The sequence below is a fragment of the Arachis hypogaea genome, chromosome 11 (assembly GCF_003086295.3).
Source record: "Arachis hypogaea cultivar Tifrunner chromosome 11, arahy.Tifrunner.gnm2.J5K5, whole genome shotgun sequence".
NCBI classification, from domain to species: Eukaryota; Viridiplantae; Streptophyta; class Magnoliopsida; order Fabales; family Fabaceae; genus Arachis; species Arachis hypogaea.
The window spans coordinates 144,187,217-144,211,422 of record NC_092046.1 but is presented as its reverse complement, the minus strand read 5'-3'; the positions used below and the strand labels follow the sequence as shown (position 1 = coordinate 144,211,422).

General features: G+C 36.4%; 1 protein-coding gene across 1 annotated transcript; it reads right to left on the bottom strand.

Annotated features, from left to right (window-relative positions):
- Positions 1–2,438: 2,438 nt before the first annotated feature.
- LOC114924708 (uncharacterized) lies at positions 2,439–3,495 on the bottom strand. Its single transcript, XM_029289995.1, has 3 exons — positions 3,429–3,495; positions 2,967–3,259; positions 2,439–2,882 (listed from the first exon to the last, which is right to left on the bottom strand). The coding sequence occupies exons 1-3, from the start codon at positions 3,493–3,495 to the stop codon at positions 2,439–2,441; spliced, it is 804 nt and encodes a 267-aa protein (XP_029145828.1).
- Positions 3,496–24,206: the final 20,711 nt, after the last annotated feature.

The following is a 24,206-nucleotide window of genomic DNA, read 5'->3' as shown; positions in this document are numbered from 1 at the left end:
CCCGTATCTTGATATTTAAGATTCAGTTAATGCTAGTTGAGGTAATTGAATATATCATATTAGGTGGCGGAACTGGGAGCGTGGTGACCGACGATATAGATATCTGAAGTTAGCTCACTTTAGGAAGGCATTTGACGAACTTCAGGAAGGGCGGGTGTGTTTTAATTAAAGTAGTATTAGTTTTCGGTTTAGGGTCCGAGACATAATTATACAGCATTGTTATTGCCATTTGGCATTGTGGACTGTGATCATGAGGTTCCTTTATTTTTTCCAGTTTGTTTGGGTTGCTTATGCTGTAGATCGCGTAGATCCGAACATCATTCCTCCTGAAATCTACATGCACTCGGTTGTTTGGAGCGCTACAGTTCCTTTGGTATCATTCGAATGTATCGAGTGGCATGCTACCGATAGGTTTAGGCGACAGTTTGGTTTCGTTCAAGGACTACCTAGTCAGGAGCGGAATCTAGAGAAGGCGCATGGAGAAACCCTGACTGGTCCTAAGAATCTTAATTGGGTCACGGAACCGAGTCATTCAAAGTGGGTGATGCATTGGTCAAACAGGTATAACTACGTTCTATCTGAACTTCCCATGCCTTCACATCATTTACTAGATAGTTACATGCATTGGTACCGATCAAAATATGGGGACCACTTAAACATGTCAAATCTTGTGGGTCAAGATAATGATGAAGGTGATCAAGATATGAATGAAGGTGATCAGGATTTGGATGAGGATAATCAGGATACCGATGAGGGTAGTCAGGATATGGATGATGATAATGAAGGACAAGAGCCACAGTCGCCACATATATTACCTCCAAACCCGATTCCAGAAGTACATCCTCAGTCCTCAAGCCAGTATGTACCTCAGACACAGTTCCCCCCATCAGTTCCAATAAGTCAACAATATTGGGGAACCTCACAGTTTGAAACAGGAGAATGAGGTTCTTTTAGCCAGTTGCTTGGGTTGATGTCTGCAGATCCTGGACTATCACAATATGGACATCAGCCTGAGTTCATGGCAGGTAGGTATTCATTGGATGCGAGGTATCCGGGCCATACCTCATCGGTTGCTTCTGGTGGGTTTGTGTCGGTTGACTCTAGTAGGAGTGACGGTGGATGCGGAGCTTTTTTTAGTCAGAACCCTAACCGTGTTTCCATGGGACTCATTGAGGAAAATGCTAACCCACTCGAGAAAGAGACCGATGCGTATCTAGTAGATAACCCGGATGACGAGGAGGATCATGAGGATGATGAAATAGAGGAGTTCGATGAGGATGAGGAATCTCGTAATGATGGTATTATGTTTTTGTATTTTACTTTACATCTTCGATTACGTATTTATTTTTTGTTCATAACTAGCATCTCTGTTTGACTCTGAGTAAATGATATGTGGTATATGTCTTGCTTTGATTACCTGATGCACTACATTTAATTATTTTTCAAATATTGTATACAGGTCAGGCACGCACTCCGGATGAAACCTCCAAAGGTTACAATCTGAGGATTGATCCACCACGTCGCAGCGCTAGTCGCTACACTCCATCTGTCTTCAAAAAGGCGGCCAAGAAATGCAAGAATTTTGTGAAGGATGTCAAGTGGGCCATGAGAAAGTAGTTGTGGTGTAAATTACTTATTTCAGTATTAATCACCTGGACTGTGTTTAGACTAATTTGTATGTATTGGACATTTTGAATTACTGAGATGGACTATGGTTAGATTTATATTGTATGTTTAGAATATTTATGCACCACGGACCCTATTCAGGTATTATTGATCTTGAGTACGTATTAAGGTTTCATAAATTCCGATTATATTGCTATAGATATCATGTCAACATAACTCAGTGCGACAATTGAGATCATATTACAACATGCTACATGTATCGTATATGCACTGATGTGAAAATTTGATTGGACCGGCCGGTTCATTCAGAAAAACTTTGAACCGAACATCCCGGTTCATCCCGGAAACCTGTTAAACAGACTGGCCGGTTCAATCAGGATAGCTTTTAACCGAACCGGCCTGTGAAATTGGAAAAGCTGTGGGTTCGGACCGGCCGGTTCAATTAGAAAAAATGTCAACCGGGCCGCCGATTCTTTCATAAAAACTGGTTGAACCGGACCGACCAGTTCAACCAGAAAACCAGATTACAAAACCGGTATGCTCAAACAGGATAACTGTGATGCCGACCTGCCTGTTCAACAAGTACGCAAATTACAATATATTTTGTGATACGTATCCGTATTATTTTTTAACACATGCATCTGGTGTACATTAAAATAAAAACAAATTAAAAAGGTTATAAAATAAAAACAGTTTTAAAATAAAAACAAATTAAAAACGTTATACAATGTTACACATATCAGGTCAAGTTACCTCAAAAGGACAACCCATGCCATACTAGTGATCATCTACACCTACCACATGTGAACCTACTAAGCATCTCCGTCGGCATTTGTACCAGTTGACCGACGGCATCTACTACGACTGTGTCCCTCAGCTCCACATAGCGTACATCGCCTAGGACGACGTAACATTCGCGTGTCCATCTCATTCAAGAAGCGCGTCATCCTGGGGCGCCCTTTCGAGACACGTCTCAGGTACGGATTCGGTACGAAGCGAGGACCGTTGTACGCTGGCAATGTCGTCGGGTTACCCAATGGCCTAAATCTTGCTCGGTACACCCGCCGAACTTGGTCCATTTTATACACATCATGCACATACAGTTTCCAATCCAGTCGCTGGTTGGCGCAACATGCGAAGACATGTCTGCAGGGGATCCGGTCCACCTGGAACTCACCACAGTCACATTGAAGGCCACGTAGATCAACTGCAAACTCCAGTCCGCTTGGCATCTCATGCACCTCGAAGACCTCATTCTGCCGGTCAAAGCAACTGACCTAAATGTTTCCTGATGCAAGTTGGTTTGCATGCAACTTCGAGGTCACGACTTCAGAGAACACATGGCCAGCATTAATCCGCGCTTCTGCTTCCGCTCTTTTTCTGGTGAAAAGCTCGTTTAGCCTGTAGAATGTTGCCTTGACAAGAGTAGTAATGGGAAGATTGCGTGCACCCTTCAACACTGAATTGATGCATTCCACTAGATTCGTTGTCATGTGACCCCATCGGTATCCACCATCAAACGCCAATGCGTACTGTTCGCGGGGAATTCGATTTAACCAGTTAGTATACGCTTCCCCCCGTTCCCGTAATCGCTGGTAACGCACTTCGTACTCCCGCACCGTCCTCGAATATCCTAGAGGATAGGAAAAAAAAAACAAGAATAATTATAGCTGTCGAAACAAATCTTGAAGGTTATTTTTCTTAATAAGTTACTTAAATTTAGTAAATGGTTACCTATGTTGACGACCAATTTTTGGAGGTACGGTGCCTTGAATTTTCGCAGAAAATTCGACTCTATATGCCTGATGCACTACATATGAAAAGCTCTAGGAGGGGACCAAGCTCCGTTACTCCGTTCCACAGCTGCATTGATGGATTCGTGTCGGTCGGATATTAGTCCTACACCATCTCGAGTGACAACATGTTGATGCAAGTTACTAAGGAAAAAGTGTCATGCATCAGAAGTCTCTCCCTCGACAATAGCAAACGCAATTGGGACGATATTGTTGTTGCCATCCTGTGAAACTGCGACTAGTAGACAACCCTTATACTTTCCATACAAGTGAGTCCCGTCCACCTGTACAACTGGCTTACAATGTTTGAATGTCCTGATGCAGGGGTAATAACTCCAAAATACCCTATGCAGTACACGAATATGACCGACCAAGTCATCGCCTTGATATGCAGGCATGGTTTCAAAATGGACAACAGCTGATGGCTCCTTATGACACATGGCCTCAAACCATATAGGCAACGCTTCGTACGATGCCTCCCAACCACCAAATATTTTTTCTACTGCCCTTTGCTTAGCCAACTATGCTTTCCGATAACTAACGGTATAGTTGAACTTCGATTGCACTTCTGCTATGACCGATTTTACCTTTAAGGAGGGGTCAGCTTCAACCAATGGCTTTATTGCCTCTGCAATTGTGATGGAGTCCAGCTTCGAATGATCCTGTGAAATGGTGGCTCTGGTACAAGTGTGACTACCATTATACCGTCTTATAACCCAACAATACTTCCTGCTGATCAGACTAACCCTGATAAGCCAATCACACCCTGACCCATACTGTGTACACTTGGCATAAAATGTCAAAGGCTCAGACTCATACACCCGGTAGTCTACGCTTCGTCGTATGGTATACTCTTTTATCGCCTTAATAACAGCTTCCCGGGAACTAAAATCCATCCCAACAGCAAATTCACCATCTGCGACAATAGGAACTTCTGCCAGGACAACCAGCATGGGAAAATTTTCAATAAATACATATATATTTCAAAACCGAGATAAATCAATATTCACTGCATCAAGTTTGATATAAATCCAACCCTAACATCATGTTACTATGTGACTTTTTTCACAAATACGGACATGAACGTCAGATGTAAAAAACTGGCCCGGACCGACCGGTTCGACTGTCAACCCCGATGAACCAAATACTATCCGGTCCGGTTCCCTAAGTCATATCTACAAACACACGTTAATTTTCTTTTGCATAATGTAGAGAATTTTATTATTATTTTCTAGCCAATACCTATAGTGTATAACATAAATAATAATAAAATATTAACTTCTATGTTCTATATTTGTTTAAAATAACGTTATATTTTTCAAATATTAGTAAACACATATTTTGACTTTTATTTTTTTAACTTTCTTACTATTTTTTTTTTACATAGGATCGGGTCAACCGGTTCAATGTCTAACACATAAATGACATCAACGCATGATAAAATAATGGTTAATAAATACTAATTCATTCATAAATAATTCAATAACTAAATAAAAAAATATTATTTTTTAATAACGAACCTGCAGTCATATATTCCGAAAACTCCGGAACATGCATGGCTTCCAAGTTCAGAACTCGCATGAATGAAGGCTCCCCAAACGGCATATCATTTGCGAGCGCATCTGCCACCTCTGTCACATCTGGATCCATAGTTCCGTCACCATGATCTTCATCTCCATCTGCACCAACACATTCGTAGTTGCTTTCGAACTCTTCTTCACTGTCACTATTATAATCTTCCCCTAGAATGTTTCGGTCAGCCTCAGATTGTTCAAACTCAACATATAACTCGATAAACGAGATCTGGGCCCGGTTTTCAATATACATTGAAAACATCTCCTGCATGCTCGCTTCATCCGTCACATATCTTGTTTGAAATTGGACGAACCCACCAAATACCGGTATGGGATATCTGTATAGAACACAGGATATTTTTTTGCCCTCTCAGAATCAATCTTCTCACAGATCAAACCTTTGAGTTCTTCAAAGAAAATAATAAAGGGAATAACAACATCTAGTGGATTTTCACAAATAAATTTTACTCCTTCAGACATTTGTAATAAAATCTGACCAAAATAATACACCTTTAGTAGTACTCTGTCACTCATTTCTCCTAATCACCAAAAAAAAAGAACATAACATTAACCACTGACTTCTGGGATTTAGAACAAGTTTGAAAGAAACCCAGAAATATGAAACAGATGAAGCGGCGCTGAAGAAGGGGAAGAAGAGGGTATCCTAACACTAACTCGTTGCACACTTTTATATAGACTCTATATTCAACTCGGACCATACGACTAGGTTAATTTCATTCAAAAATATATTTAACAACCAAATCGGACCATGCGTTTTTGTAAACCGATTCTGCCATCCCCAGCCAAAACGGACGGTCCGACTCCATTCATCTTCAACAACATACAACTCGGACCGTTCGAGTTGCCCCTCCACATCAAGGAAATCGGAGGGTCCGATTTGGCTTCAACAAAATTTTTTTCCTCCCCACCCCAAATCGGACCGTTCGTTTTCGAGGAAGGAAATTCACAAACGAAGAACTTGGACGGTCCGAGTTCTTCTCCATAAAGCTGCCAAAATTCTGCCCCACATTCATGTCTAGCCCCCTTGATTCCATATCCATGAAAAGCTCACATACATGCTCCATTTCCATAAAATTCAGCCAAAATTATTTCTCTGATTATTATAATTAACCAATAAAAGTGTACATTGGATTGCATTTATTTTTAAGAATTGCACAGGACAAGACAATGAGAATAGGATAGGACAAGACACTAATGAATAGAGACACAAAATTTTGTGTTTTTGTATTTTGTTTGGTGATAAATTAGAACAAATTATGAAAATATAATTTATTCTCATTTTTTTATTTAAAAAATTTGAGATAAAAAATATAATAATAAAAAAAATAATTATGAAAAATTAACAAAAATAATAAAAAAAGAATGAAAAATAAGTTGTGTCCCTTGTTAGTGTCTTCGTGCCTTCTCTGTCAGGATAGACACAAAATATACTAATTTAGTGTTTCTAGATACACGCTGTCTCTGTCTATATCTCTTCTGTCAAATATGATTTTGTGTCTCAGTATTCATGTTTTAGTGTCCTGTCTCTATAAATAAATACAACTTTCTAGATATAGTTTTAATGAGATTTTTAAAATCAATAAAATTGAAAATGAGGCCAATGCTGACTCATATATGAATCTTATGGGCTATGAATCATGAAAGAGATGGAAAAGGTAAGGTTTGAAGTGTTTGTATTATTAATATTATGATATGATTCCCTTATTTCAAGATCAATTTGACAAGAGGGGTCTATGATTAATTTCATGAGTGCCAACAACTAACTACTATAACACGTAAATAATAGAAATATCGCAATATGGGGATGGAAAGAAAACACTCTCAAAATGTCCATATCCATTGTCATTGCCTCTCCACTTGCTTTTCTTATCGTTCTCTTCATATCTTTCAAGAAAAAGATTTTTTTTTTCTTTTTTTAATTCTTAAAAAATAAAAAATAAAAAACCTTTTGAAAAATGGTTCACTATGATAGGTTATGTTGGCAACTATATACTATTGTGCTTAGGAGAAAAGTAATAAAGAGTGAAATGTTTTTTAAAAATTAATTTACTATTAAAAACAAAAAAATAAAATATTTTAAATTTTAAATTATAAAGCTAAATCATTGATATAAATTATAATAAAAAAATAAATTTTGTTTAATTAAAATATACAATATTTCTTATTTAATAAGAAGTATTTAAACCTAAATTTATACTCAGGTACATGTAAATTATAGGGTTAAGCATGATTTTAGTCCTTAAGGTAGGGGTTAAAAATTTTTTTCGTCTCCAACCTTTTTTTGTTTACAAAATCGTCCCTAAACTTTAACTTAGTTTTAAAATCATCCTTCAAACTAAAATACCATTTCCCTTCTTCCACCAAATCAACTAGAAACAGAAGCAAAAGCAAAACCAAAAGCAGAAGCAGATGTAAAAGCAGAATCAGAAGCAGAAGCAAATGCAACAACAACAAAAGAACAACAACAACAATGAATAATGAAACTAGAAGAACAACAACAACAAAAGAAACAGAAGCAGAAGCAACCAGAAGCATCAACAAATCCACAAATAAAAAAAATTTAACAATATAATTAACAAAAGAAATAGAAGAATTAGAACTGTTGAGTCTCCAGCGGAATTTTAACTTCTAATAGATAGAAAGTAATATGAAATTGAACATTACTCACAATAATACACTCGCTATATAATTATTAAAGAAAAAAAAAGAAAGAAAATGAATAATTGCTATGGATGTGAATTCCTTTGATTTTAATTGGATTGAATACATTTTGATTTCACTCATTTATATAGTTTCCTAACTTCTATAAATAATAAGAGAGCATACTATAAAATAGTTTCCTATAAAATCTCTTTAACTATCCACCATTTTCTCTCTTCCATCCTTTGTCTGCCTCCCTTTGTTTTCGATCTGCCTTTCTTTTATTCTCACAATTCTCCACCTCGTTCACAATTTGAAATCTACTCAAATTTTGGACGATCAAAGTATAATATTCATATCTGGTTGCGTCAATTTTACAATGACTGTCTACGTACTCTTGTTCAGGATCAAACCAATCGTAGTTCCTCTATTTCTCCATGTAATGCCTAACATGATGCAATATTGAGCAATTCCAAACAGTGTTGGAACTTGTTTCCTGACACTACTTTAGTCAACATATCAGCAGGATTTTCATCTGTGTGTACTTTTATAAGAGAAATGTTACCTTTCTCTATAACATCGCGCACGAAGTGATATCTTACATCAATATGCTTGGTACGAGCATGATGAACCTGATTTTTAGCCAAATGAATTGCACTTTGACTATCACAACTCAGATTCACGCAATTTTGCTTCAACCCCAAATCATCTAGAAGACCCCTTAGCCACAATGCTTCTTTCACCCCTTCTGCTACTGCTATGTACTCAACTTCTGTAGTAGATAGTGCCACTGTAGCTTGTAACATCGATCGCCAATTAACTGGAGCACCTTGTATTTTATATACATAACCAGTCATAGAACGTCTTCTATCTAGATCACCAGCATAATCAGAATCAACAAAGCCGCTGATTTGACATGATTTTCCACTAAAGCATAAACCTGTGTCAATGGTACCCTTCAAGTATCTTAATATCCACTTGACTGCTTCCCAATGTGCCTTACTCGGGTTTGCCATGAACCTGCTAACAACACTGACTGCCTGTGAAATATCTGGGCGTGTACACACCATAGCATACCTTAGGCTACCGACTGCACTAGCATAAGGTACATTTTTCATGTAAGCCTTATCCTCTGCTGTTGTGGGAGATTGTTTACCAGAGAGCCTAAAATGTGGAGCCAACGGCGTTACCACCGATTTAGCATTTTTCATTTCAAACCTTTCAATGACGCGCTCAATGTATCCTCTTTGGCTCAAGAACAATTTTTGGCTTGATCTCTCTCTTTTAATTTCCATGCCTAATATTTTTCGTGCAGCACCCAAGTCTTTTGTTTCAAATTCTTTACCAAGTTGAACCTTTAACATATCTATCTCTACCTTGCTCTTAGTGGCAATAAGCATGTCATCCACATACAATAGAAGATAGATATAATCACCTCCAGGAAGCTTACGAATGTATACACAACAATCATAATTACTTCTGGAAAAACCTTGTTTTAACATAAAGGAGTCAAATCGCTTATACCATTGCCGAGGAGATTGTTTTAATCCATATAGCGATTTCCTCAAGCGACATACCTGACTTTCTTTACCCTCAACCTTGAAACCCTCAGGTTGATACATGTAGATTTCTTCCTCTAAGTCACCGTGCAAGAATGCAGTCTTCACGTCTAGTTGTTCCAACTCAAGATTACCATGAGTGACAAGACTTAAAAGCACTCGTATGGAAGTGTGTTTTATCACAGGAGAAAATATCTCATTGTAATCAACACCTTCTTTCTGTGCAAATCCCTTTGCTACTAACCTAGCTTTGAATCTTGTACCATCTGACTTAGTAGGATCTTCTTTTCTTTTATACACCCACTTACAACTAATTGTAGTTTTTTCCACGGGCAATGGGACCACATCCCATGTCTTGTTCTTATGAAGAGATTGCATCTCTTCCTCCATAGCGACAAACCAACTCTCTCTATCTTTGTCTTTGATAGCATGTTTGAAGGTGACCGGCTCATCATCCTCCAATGAGAGTACATAATCTACCAAGTTTACCTGCCCATAATGTCTCAAAGGCTTGTCTGACCCGAACTTCTGAACAAATTTATAATTCCTCTTTGGCCTAGTAGATGCCAAAGAATCCTACTGCTGCTGTTGTAATGCATGTGCATTTTCTCGCTGAATTTTCTCATGATCAAGTTCATCCTCTGCGTCATCTCGAGTAGCATTAAGATGCTCCACCTGAACATTATTAGAGTCTATTTGTTGGTATTTAGACTCTATCTCTACCATTTGAGTATTTGAAATTTTTCCAACATCACCATCATCTGGCACCATATCTTTAGACAAAGCTACCATAGATCGTTCATCAAAGGTAACATCCCTGCTAATTACAAACTTAGAATCATTTACACTCCAAAGGAGATAACCTTGAACCCCTCTTGGATACCCCCAAAAAGATTGCCTTCTTAGCTCTATCATCAAGCTTATTATCTTTGACATGATAATAGGCTGTGCATCCAAAGACTCTGAGTTTCTCGTAATCTGCATGTTCCCCTGACCATACCTTATAAGGTGTGTCTCCATCTAGAGAAGAATGTGGGGATCGATTCACTATGTAGCAAGCTGTAGCAACCGATTCTGCCCACCATTTTCTGCCTAACCCGGAATTAGAGCGCATACACCTTGCCTTCTCAAGTAGCGTACGATTCATTCGTTCGGCGACTCCATTCTGTTGTGGTGTTTCTCTAACTGTCCAGTGTCTTGCAATGCCTTCTTGGTCACAGAACTCCTTGAAAGCCCCATCTGTGTACTCTGTGCCATTATCAGATCGTAGAGTTTTCAGTTTTCTACCTGTCTGGTTTTCAACCATTGCTCTCCACCGCTTAAAAGTATCGAATATCTCATTCTTATATTTGAGGAAGTAAATCCAAACATACCTGGAATAATCATCAACAAAAGTAACAAAATACCTGGAACCACCCTTAGAAGTAACTTTAGCCGGGCCCCAAACATCAGTATACACGTAGTCTAACAACCCTCTGCTTTTATGCTTGCTTGTAGAAAACTTCACCCTATGTGCCTTTCCATACACACAATGCTCACAAAATTTCATTTGTGGTTTCTTCATATTCTTCAACAAATCTTGTCCACAAAGCAATGATAGACCTTTTTCTGACATATGTCCAAGCCGCATGTGCCATATTCTTGTGCAATTTGTTTGATCTCTACTTCCACCGATTCCAACTGCTTACTCACCTGTGACCGTTGTCCCCAAAAGAGAATAAAGATTATCGTGACTAACTCCCTTCATCACTACCAAAGAACCACGAACAACTTTTAGTACCCCATTTTTTGCAACTATTTTGCAGCCATTTTTCTCCAACAAACCTATGGAGATAAGATTTTTCCGCAAGTCTGGAATATGCCTCACATCCTTTAAGGTTCTTACTCCTCCATCATGCATCTTGATTCTTATAGTACCCAACCCCACAGTTTTACAAGCATGATCATTGCCCATTAAAACTGTGCCACCATTTATGCTTTCATAGGTAGTAAACCACTTCCTATTTGGACACATATGGTGAGAGGCTTCTGAATCAAGAATCCACTTACCGGAGATTTCATAAGATTGTTCTGTTACAGAGTAACAATCCTCCTCATCATTTGAGACGTAGCTTGCTTCTTGCTTTTCTTTTGGGTTGTCGTTGTTCTGTTTCTTGAAAGTTATCTTCTTATTTGGACAATTTGCTTTGAAATGTCCAGTCTCACCACATTTAAAGCATGTTCTCTCCGTGTGAGGTCTAGATTTTGGCCTAGACTTTCTACGCTTATTACCTTTTCCTCTTTCATTAGTCCTTCCTCTAGCCGCGAACAATCCTTGTGCTTGATCATTATACTCTCTTCCATTTGAAGATGACATTACACTTGTAGCAACCTTACGTAGATCATCCGCTAAAAGTGATGCCCTCGTCTCATCCATGGTCAGAGTGTCACCCACCAGCATCAATGTCTGCACCAGATTTTCATAGGACTTCGGTAATAAAAGTAACAATATGAGTGCCTGGTCTTCATCATCAACCTTCACATCTATATCCTTTAAGTTTGATATGATCCTATCAAACTTATTGATATATTCTCGGATTGAGGTGCCTTCCTCCATCTTGCATGTATACAATTTGGATTTTAAGTAGATCCTGTTAGTTAGAGTCTTTGTCATGAAGTTACTCTCTAACTTTAACCAGATGCCTGCGGCAGTTGCTTCTTCGTTCACCAAGAAAGCAACATCCCTCTCAAGGCATAAGATTATTGCAGCCCGTGCCTCAAGATCTAATTCTTCCAAATTCTCATCTTCCATTCCTTCCGGTTTTTTCTCTTTTCCCGCTAGTGCCTTGTGTAACTTTTGTGATATAAGCAGATTTTTCATCTGCATCCTCCAATAGGAAAAATCATTTTTTCCATTGAACTTCTTGATTTTATATTTGCCTACTTTGACATTACTACTAGTAGAAGCCATTATATTCAAAATTGAATTTTACCACTCAAATAATGAATAATATAACGTTGGCTCTTGATACCAATTGTTGAGTCTGCAGCGGAATTTTGACTTCTAATAGATAAAAAGTAATATGAAATTGAACATTACTCACAATAATACACTCGCTATATAATTATTAAAGAGAAAAAAAAGGAAAGAAAATGAATAATTGCTATGGATGTGAATTTCTTTGATTTTAATTGGATTGAATACATTTTGATTTCACTCATTTATATAGTATCTTAACTTCTATAAATAATAAGAGAGCATACTATAAAATAGTTTTCAATAAAAGCTCTTTAACTATCCACAATTTTCTCTCTTCCATCCTTTGTCTGCCTCCCTTTGTTTTCGATCTACCTTTCTTGTATTCTCACAGGAATCCTAGGAAGCACAGCAGCGAGTGACCAGTGAAGAGGATGAGGAGCAGCAACGACCGGCGACCGAGCGAGGAGGAGGAGCAGAAACGGCGAGCGGTGCGCGACGTCCACCCTCGCGGAGCTGCTAGCGCCGACGTCGAGCGAGGAAGAGGAGCGGCGAGGACCGAACGACGAGCAACAGCGACAGGGGCGAAGAGCAGCTGCGACGGATTCCCTTACCCTTCTCTTCCCCACCTTCCCTTCTCCATCTTCTTCCCTGAACCCCCGTGTGATTCTCTTCCCTTTTTCCCTTTAACCCGATTTCTTTTTTTTTTAATTTTATATTTTTTTAGTTAAGGATAATTTGATAATAAAAATTAAAATTTTGGTAAAAATGACGATTTTAAAATCAAAATCTTAGAGACAATTTTGTAAACAAAAAGAAATTAGAGACGAAAAATTTTTTTGACCCTACTTTAAGGACCAAAAACGTACATGAATAAATAGTTTGAAATTAAAAATTATGTAAATATTTTAAATTGATTTTTGTTACTATACTAATACAATAAATATATATATATATATATATATATGGAATCAAATACTACTACTCAACATACTAAATTTACATTTAAATATCATAAATTGAATCGATTTACATAAAGATGTTTAGGACAAAATGTGTAACAAAAATTAATTTCGATTATTTACGTAATTTTTATCCTCAAATTATTTATTCATGTAAATTATCCTAAATTATAAGTCAAAATGCACTAACTTATTTAAATTAAGTAAATAAAAAATTAAATAAATATCACAAATCAACTTTTTTAAAGAGTTAATAATGTATAGTTGAACACGAAAGCATTCTCCTAGTCAATTGCATGATATGAGATATTTTTGTAGCCCATAGTGTCAATCAGTGAAAAGAGACCTTATCAACGGTATCATCATATATATGCTATTATTTTCAATGAAATTCAGCCCATAGTGTCATGATGCTCTGTTTCCTAATTCCTATAGTTTAATTTTACATGGAATGCACGAAATGAAATGATAGTCCACATACTAGTCACCTATCGCATTCTTGATTGCGCATTATCTAAATTTACAATTAATTGATCATAAGATCTTTTTTATTTTCTTTTTTTCCTTTTCTTTGTAAAACACGCAATTGGAATATCATTATGAATGTTGCATCATCGATGAATTAGAATCGGGTTAGACCATAAACCACGAAAACTAAACCATGCATATTATACACCAATAGGTATGGTCATAATTATTTATTTATTAACACACATAAATGATTAATAATACTATGTGTTTAAGTTGCGGCAATGGCCGGTTGAGAAAGCTAGCTAGCTAGTACAATATAATTTGTATGATATGGTATATGGGACTAGAAACATTGGACCTTCTTTTTTAACCATCTTGTCATGTTCCCACTTGCCTCCACCTATAATTAAGCCCTAGCTAGTAAAACAACTAAAAATAAATTAAAGGACCTAAGGTCCTGAATTTAATATATATAATTAACCTCCTTAGCTTGGAGGGCCTAATAACTACTAGGTCACAGCATCAATTAAATGAAATACATGCATATTATACACTCTACGTATATATCTAATAATAGTAGGGCTGGCAATGAGTAGAGTAGAGTTGAGTTTGGATCCTACCCTAACTCTATCCGCGAGTTAAAAATTTTATTAAAACTCTATCTTATCCTATCTGCGAGTTGAGAATCTCTCAACCCTAACCCTATCCGCACCCTAAAATTATAAACCCTACCCTACTCACAGAAATATCAAAATTTTCAAAGTAAATATAAAATTCAATCATTTCGAATTTTATATATATTAATAACATAAAAAAATAAAAAACTAATACTGTAAATTACTAAATTAACTAATTAATTTTAGTGGTTGTTCATTTATTGTAAGTCATTACATAAGGGTTGTTGTGGGTTCAACTTTCACTTCCTTCACTATATACTTAATTTTTATAAAATATGTGTTATATATGAGGTGCGGGTAGGGTAGGGTAGGATACACCCTAAACTCGTATACTACCCTATCCGCAGACATACCTGGACCGTATCCTACCCTATTCGCAGTGGGTTGAATAGCCTACCTTATTCGAACGGGTTGGACCAGATTGAATACCCGCAGATAGAGTATGAATTGACACAACCAAGTTGGGTTGGTCTAGTGGTTAGCTCACTAGTCCGCTTAAGCAAGTGTCGGGGGTTCGAATCCCGCCTTGTGCATGCAGCAACCCATTGGCCAGCGGCAAACCCTTAAATGGAGCTCAGTACCGCGGCGGATTAGTCCTTGACCTGCCGGGTTGGGGGATACCGTGGGAAACCAAAAAAAAAAAAAAAAGAGTATGAATTGACAACCCTAAATAATAGTATAGGAAAATGAATTAATACTTTGGGTATTTTTGAATGACACATTGACACTAATTAAGTGACAACTTTTGGAATTAAAAAAGGTAGCTGGACATACATGCCAGTCAGTCTCACACTCTCACTTATCTGTACAAGGGTTGTCCACCTTTGCTTGGTCCACAATTTTTGTTGTTGTTTTTTTCTTCTATCCTTTGATTTATTTTTTCCAAACAGGAATTTTAAGTAGTATATTGGATTTAATTCCTCAATTTGGATGACATCTAACTGGCATGTAATATAAGTGATCAACTTGATGTATGTAAGTGTATTATAATAATTGCAAATTTGTAATGGCGGATTAAATTAGATTCTGTGTATGAGACTTTATCATTGCCCTTTATTGGGACAACTTGGCCAATACTTGTCAACTTGCATGAACCATTGCCATGTGCTCATGATCTTAATAATCACTTACATTGAGTGTGTTGTTAACATAATAATATAGAAAACATTTCAAGTGCATCGAGGAGTATTAGTACACCAATTATTTTAACCGTTGATTTCAATTAATATATATTATATATATTTTTTATAATTTAGATTAACGGTTAAAATAATTGGAGCATCGGTACTCTCGGTGCACTTGAAATGTTTCCAATAATATATATAATCAGAATAGAGACAAAGCGATAAACTAAGTTGAGTTAGTCTAGTAGTTAGTTTACTAGTTCACTTAAGTAAGTATTGTGGTTCGAATTTCGTCTTGTGTATACAATAAACTCTTAAATGAAGTTTTGATTTATGAACAAAAATAAGATATTTCAAAAAAAAAAAAAAAAAAGAAAAACCAAGAATAGGGTCAAGTACTTACCGTTAGGTTAAAAGTTATAATTTTTAATGAAAATTGGAAACACATTTAATTTTTTGTTTAATAAACTAATTTCAATTACCATTAGCAAGTATATTATGATTTGATTTGGCTCTAATCACATACATATAATTCTTTCCTAGTTAGGGTGGCCCAAGGACAATACTTCTGAAGAGTGGACGCCTTATGTTTTTTTTTTTTTTTTTTTCCTCCATATTTTCAAAAAGGGATTAAATTCAAGGCTAGGAAAAGGTCTGTGTGTTCATGCCATTAAGAGTTCAGAAGGCAGAAGACCCAATTCATAGTAATGTCTTGATAGCCCCACTTTAATTAGAAAATCAGATAAGTGATTATATTTGAACCAACAATGAACCAAATTTTGGCATTATTGAATAAACAACTACCATATTTATATTTGAGGCAGTTGATATATATAATAATTCAGCTGCATGCATGTATTTGTTCCTTTTATGGGCTTGTGATATGAACTGATTGCACACCTACATTGGAAAATGTATTCTCAACACAAAATACCTTAAAAAATAAACGTATTATTCTATGACTTTTTAGAAAAGTAATTGTAAGATATTATTGAATGTTAATATGAAACTTTGTTAGAGTTATAATGCACAAAAATTAAAATCTAAAATAGAATGAAGGATGTAGTATGTGAGTTTGTAAACAAACTAATTACAATAAGATAAAAAAAATTGAGATTTTACGTAAAATTAAACAAATAATTAAATTAAATATATAAATACAAAATTGTCATGAAATTCAAATTATAAAATTGTTCGATTTAGTGAAAATTTACAAAATTGATTAATTCATTTAAAATTATAATATCAAAAAATTTTAAATAAAATCAAAGTTTTGATTATTATGCTCATAATTAAAAAGTAATTAATATATTTGTATGTTACAATAATATAATTAAATTGAATTAGTCTGCTTTGATTTATTATATATGTATCTTATACTATTAATAAATTAAAATAGTCTAATTCAATCTACATATAAATAACTAAAATTAAATTATCCTAATTCAATTTATATAAATGTATTTAAGATAAGACGTGTAACTAATTTTAATTTAAAATATCTACATATTTTAAACTATATTCATTCTATTAACATGAATCACCCAATTATGAATTATTAATAATAATAATAGTAAGAACAATAATGATAACAATGATATGAATTAGGGCAAATTAGTTGGAATATCCGAAATATATTCAGAATTTTAAGTGGTCAAAGATTCATCAGTTGACACTGATTTCTTCATTTGCGTTCTGAATCTTGGAGATGCACACATATATATGTCTCCACAACCTATTTTGAACTTTGGAAATTGAATATTCAACAAAAATAAGCGATGATATCAACAAATCGCTCCATATGAGAAGCTTCTATAGTTGGTCAGTCATGTTGGCACATCAGATAAGATACGTAGCACGTTCCCCTAGTAGATTATTACAGAGATTAAGAACCAGAAAATCTTGATCTTCACTCCTACGCATAAACCATTTTTTTTAATATTAAAAAAACAAAAAAAAATTTATAATTTATCTTATTTAATATTTATTCTATAATAATTAATAAATATTAAATAAAATAAATTTTAATTATTTTTAGTTTATTTTTTTATTATCAACTATTTTTTATTTTTTTAATACGATGATAATAATAACCACGCACCTTGTTTCGATGAAGGATGCATCTGAGTCATCAATTTAAATTTAGATTGTTCAACATAGTTCCAATTTTGGACTCCTCCTCCTATGACTGCCATAATGATAATAATAATCTTTTGAGGAATAGATAAGTATACTAGGATGATGGGAGTTTTGTTATGCCTCCCCGGCCAAGTTCGATCTTAGCCCTTTAGAATTTTTTTTTATTTTGTCAAATAGATTGGATAATTCTAATTCTAAATATTATCACAAATTTATATTTATTTGCACACATAATTATATGAATTCTTATATTTTATTATAGAATAAATTATTATTTGTATCCATAAATTTTATAACCGTTGACAAAAGTATCTATTAAATAAAGAAATTAACGTTGTATTTCTGAAAGATGAGTTTCGTATGACAAAAATATTAAAATTTTAATTTTTTTATTCATTTTTTAATAAAATTTCTAAATTACCCCGCTCTTTATCTTCTTTCCCAAATTCTAAACTTTCATAACTCTCACCACTACCAACATCTTTCCTAATTATCACTGTCTCTCCTCTCCCTCTCCACTGCCATCACCCACCAGCACCACCATCATCACATCTTACCACCATCATCCCTTTTTTTGGATCAATTAAGCACCCAGAACTAGATCTCAGAGTATTGAAAACCTCAAGATTCTCACAGGTAAGGAACCAGACAAGGGCACAATCATAATAGACAAAAATTGTTATACAAAATAAAACATCTAGTATTCAACTCTAAATTCATGAATATGTGCTTGATGTAAATTGTCTCAGAGGTGATTGTGACAAGATAAGCAAAAAATCAAAGAATAAGCGGTGAGGGTAAAAGCATAATTACCCCGGTGCCGACAAAGATAATGACGAGGGAGAAAAATGTGAGCTTGGAAGGACAAGGCTAGTGGTGGAAGAGCGCTTGGCAGTGTTGATAGTGAAGGGGTAGTGGTAGAGAAACCCTAATTTGTTGAGAAGATAGATGTCGAGAGCGGAAGTGGGGTACTGAAATGCGCTTAAGAGGCCGAGGTAGTTAAATTGGGTGATAACGTACTTGTTGATGATGGCAAAGAGATTGGACCAGAGTGCGTAATCGACCACAAAGAATGGAAATTCTGTGAAGAAGGAGAGGAGAGGCAGTAGTATTCAAGAAGGTATTAGTAGTGGTGAGAGTTGCGAAAGTTTAGAATTTAGAGAAGAAGAAAAAGGGTGGGGTAATTTGAGAATTTTATTAAAAAAATTAGGGTTTAGATACTTTTGTCACACGAAACTCATCTTTCCCGAGTACAACGTTATTTTTTTTTATGAATACTTTTATCAGCGTTCACAAAGTTTATCGGCAGGGACAGAGTTAGACTAACTATTTAGGGGGGCAGTGTTTAATAATTTACTAAAATATTTTATATTACTATTTCTAATGGTAAAATAAAAAAAAAACTAAATATATAATTTCAATTAAAGTAAGACAATAATATATAAAAATTACTACTTACAATTTTGTATCATGAAAAAGCTATTCAACTTTTTTTTTTTATTTTCAAAATCAACTATTATTGAATTTGTGTCAAAAATAGCTGCTAATTCTTTTTCTATATAGATGACCAAATTGTCTGCAAGAAATTCATCAGCCATCTTACTTCGAAGTCTTGTCTTAACAATTTTCATTGCTAAAAAAGCTCTTTCTGTTGTTGCTGTAGACACTGGTAGAGTCAAAACAAGACGTATTAATCTATCAACTATGTGATAAGTTCTTGATTTTTGCGTTTCTTGTAACTTGTTGCACAATTCAAAAAGTGTACCAACTCCTTTCAAATGACCATGCTGATAATGTTGCAACTGAGATTTCAGAATATTTAGCTCATTAGAAGGAAAGCCAATGGGATAAAATTTCGAGATAAGCCTCAATGTAGTCCCTGAAGTTGCACTCGAGCCTCAAAATAGTCCCAAAACTTAAAAATTCCTCAGAGTCATCCCCGAACTTGTACTCCGGGACTCAAAGTTGTCCTTCCGGCAATTTCTGGATAGCTGGCGTAACCGGAAAGCTTAGCTGGCAGCGTCGTTGACACGTGGGACTCACAAAAACGACGCCGTTTTGGCTGTGGCGCCAAAATGACATGAAACGACGTCGTTTCACACTGATTACGTCCCTCCCTCAACGTTTCAATAACGTATTGTCTCCCTCCTCTCTAAACACGAAACAAACACAACACAGAGTGAGGTTTCTTCTTCTCCCTCCCTCAATCTCCAATGGCGCATGTGCTCCTCCATTAACCGCACCGATTTCAGTGGAAGACGTTGGCTCTGGAGCATCGCTGTTTTACTCTCCTTCATACACAAAGTTGGGAAGCCTGGTTTCTCCGATAGAGGTAAGCCAAAAAATGAAACAAAAATGTGGTTCCTCTGTTTTTTGATGTTGTTGTTAATCTAATATTCACAAAAGTTCAGGCCATTTTTTTCGATTGTAATTGGTGGGTATGAACGCCTCTGTTCTGTTCTCTGTGCTAGGGTTTGATCACTACTGGCTTTCGTAGTGGTTTGGCCAAGAAAATTGTAGAGTAGGAGTGTTTCTTGTGTTTTGATGATATGAAAACGTGTTCTTTATGTGTTAGGGTTTACTTCTCTTAGTGGAGGAGTTTCCAAACTGTTAATGTGTTTCAAGACAATGACTCTGATCAATCAATTTGTTAAACAGAGTTTGCATGATCATAGTAGAAGTAAAGATCTTTTGGGAGTTGAAATTTTTTGTAACTCTGATAACGGATTCTGAATTTGACTGATTTACCTAATTGCCTTTCTTTGTGTTGGGTTGGTTTAGTTAAACTGAATGTATTATGTAATGCTGTTTAGTTAAACTGAATGTGTGATCATAATGGATTCTTGCATACATATGTTAGAATAATATAAAGTAAGTTTTGCAATTGCTAATGAAGTTAACTTAGCTATTGGAATAGTCAAGATGTTTGATGAATTTGGTCTGGACTAGTGGATTAGTTGTGGAAAAGGGTATGCAAATTTGAATGGTTTGATCCATGAAGATTGAAGTTAGTGTCTAGAGAACTGCTATCCTTAGTTAAACCAAAATAATGTTCTTGATTTCACACTTTCTCTGCATAGCTGGATGTGATTTCTTGATGTGACATCAGTAATGTTTATTCATTTTTTATTAGTGGACAATAATTGATTATTCTATACTTTCATATTTCCAATCTATTACTAGCAGTGATGTCTGATTTCAAACAATGGGTGTGATTAATGAATTTTTTTTGTAAATATTGGCAGATGGGTGATTCGTTAATTACCATTATATTTCACCATGGAGGGTCGTTTATCACAGAGGCTGATGGGAGTATGTCTTACAACGGTGGAGAGACTTGTGAGTTGCCGGACATTGATACAGACACGCTGGATGTATTCTTCGTCCGAGACTATCACAAGAAAATTGGGTATGACAAGGTTAGCCAAACTTGGTGGCTGGTGCCTAATCGGCCTATGCAAACTGGTTTAAGAGCAATAGCAGATGATAATGAGCTGATGGAAATGTGTTACCTGGCTCAGCAGAACAAGGGGGTTATTCATGTGTACTACGAACATGGAGTATCTGAGCCTGTGTATATTGAGGAAGCAGAACCAGTGATTTCTGGCAAGGAGCTGATGCTGATACCAACCATTATCCCCACCCCAAAACCCACCACCAATGCCACAGCTGAACCAATTTCCAGCACAACACCATGCAATCCAACTTCTGAACCAAAGAATATTACTGAATCCACAAAACCAAAGGAGCCACCTACCTCATTAGCTGCTGGTAACCGAAATAAAGCAGAAAAAAATTTCTCCCAACCCACTGCAAGTCTTGGACCTAAGCCCAATCCACCACCAAAAATAATGGCCCAACCCAGTAAAAGCAAGCCCAAAATTCCACAAAAAAATGCCCCAACCCATTGGAATTCCGAAACCTTGGTCCAAAGAAAAAGAAACCAAGAAGGCTAAAACAAAGAGAGGCTGTAAGTATGTAAAAATAGCAGCAGCAGCATGTGGAAGGAGGCCACTGACAAGAGCTGCTGCAACTGGAAATATTGCAAGAACAACTGGTAAAGGAAAACAGCCCAAGACAGCCTTTGTTGTTTTGTCTAGTTCAGAGGGATCCTCAGACAACCATGACAGTGATGATAGTGCAGAGGATGAAGCATATAGGCCTGGTGGTGATGAAGTGTCCAGTGAAGAAGACTTGCCTCCGGATAGGTCAGCAGCAAAGAGTAATGTGAAATTGAGAAGTGGGCCAGGGAAGAAACTTACAAAAGAAAAGAAGTCTGTTATGGTTGAAGATGATGGTCCTGTTTGTGCAGACTCAGATTCTGAGGATGATAAAATCATTTTTGGACCGATTCCTAAGTTTAGATCATCAGTTGCTCCTTATCATGATGTGCAGGATGATGCTTATAATGATTCTGATGGTGGAGACTCATGGCACTCGGAAGAAATGAAGACTCCTCTAAACTCAGAATGAGTTGGAGGAAGTTGATTCAGATGACGTATTCCCTGCATTTAGAGAAGGAGGGGGGTTTGGAGAGCTTAGGCTAGAGGTTGGAATGACTTTCACTACAAAAATGGAGTTCAAAGAGGCTGTACGTGAATATTGCATACAAGAGGGTAGAAGGATTTGGTTTAAGAAGAACGATAACGTGAGGATGAGAGCTGTGTGTAAGGATGCGAGCTGTGGCTGGCTTGTGTATGCCTCTAACAATACCGAGAACAACTGCTGGTAGATCAAGACATTCATGAATGACCACACCTGTGCAAGAGAGACCAAAAACAGACTAGCTAATAGGAAGTGGCTAGCCTGCAAATTGGTGAAGAAGCTAAGAAAATATCCGAATTTGAGACACTCTGAGGCTGCACAATATTTTAAGACTAAATGTGATTTGGAACTAAACAAGTCTTCACTGACCAGGGCCTTAGGAGATGCTAGATCTGTTGTGTACGGTTATGCAGCTGCCCAATATGGCATGGTGAGAGATTATGGGCTGACACTGCTGAAGAGCAATCCAGGACCCACTGTCACAGTTGGGGTTATACCTCAACCCAACCCTGATGATGATCCAATTTTTGAGAAGATGTATGTCTGTTTGGAGGGATGTAAAAAAGATTTTCTGGCTGGTTGTAGACCCCTCATAGGCTTGGATGGGACTTTTCTGAAGACCCGGCATGGTGGTCAGATATTGTCTGCAATTGGCCAAGATGCAAACAACTATATATATATGTTATTGCATATGCAATTGTCCCTATCGAGAACACTGAAAATTGGAGATGGTTCTTGGAATTACTTCATCAAGACCTGGGGGATTATAAAAAGAACAAGCTCTGTTTTATCTCAGATATGCAGAAAGTATGCAATATTTATAGGTTGTCACTTAAAATGATGTTTATACACTGGTTGTGACTTAATAGTTCTTAGTTATAACAAGTCATTGGTTGTTAGTTATTAGTTACCTATTGGGTGTGTTTCAACATGATGATTATACACTGGACTGCTGTCTATAGTTGCTGAATTAATCTATTATGACTTATTTATACAGTGGTTGTGATTTAAGAGTTCTAAGTTATTTAGTGTCAACCTATCTATTGTAGTTACCTATATGATGTTAATACATTGGGCTGTTGTCTATATATGCAGAATTAACCCTGGACTGATTATATGCTGCATAATATTCTGTCAATCTGTTGTTACTCATTTATCCTGTTCTACATGATGTTCTGTAATAGTGCTGTGTAGGGACTAGTTTGATGTCACTTACATAAGTGTAGGGACTAGTTTGATGTCACTTGAACAAGTCTATAGACTATTTTGATGTCACTTATATAAGTGTAGGGACAGATTTGCTGTCCGATAACAACTATCTGACCCCTTCTTTGGTATCTGAAACAGGGCCTTATAAATGCAGTTAAGGAGGTTTTTCTAGATGTCCATCACAGATTCTGTGTTTGGCATCTGTGGAAGAACTTCAACAAGCAATGGAAGGATCTCCAGCTTAGAGGGCTACTTTGGAATTGTGCAAGGTGTACTAGCCAAGATGGATTCCTTGATATCATCAAAAAGATTGAAAGGGTTAATAAGGAAGCCTGGGAGTATTTGAACAAGTGGCCTAGAGACTCTTGGAGCCGGGCATTCTTCAGTAATGCACCTAAAATAGATAACATCTACAACAATGCCTGTGAAGTCTTCAACTACTCCAGGATCAAAGATGCTAGAGCTAAGCCTATTATCACACTCTTGAAAGAAGTCAGAATGTATGCAATGAGGTCGGTAGCTAGGAACAAGGTGAAGCTGAATTCAAACATTGGAGTTCTACCTCCTATACAGCGCAGCAGGTTAGAAAAGATACGGAAGGAATAAAAAAATTGGGTCTCGATGTGGTCTGGTGACGCAGATTATGAGAAGTTCGAAGTACATGGCTGGCCGACCAATATGGTTGTGGACTTGGGAAAGAGGCTCTGCACATGTGGTTTCTGGCAATTGAGTGGTAATGTTTTTTAAATTCATTGTCTTAGTCTTATTATCATTATCAACCTTTGTTGTAGGCTTACTATTGTTGTCTTCGTTGTTATGTGAATGCTGTTTAGGGATGCCATGTGTGCATGCGTGTGCTGTACTGGCAAGAGCTGGTAAGAGACCGGAGGACTATTATCATCAGTGGTTG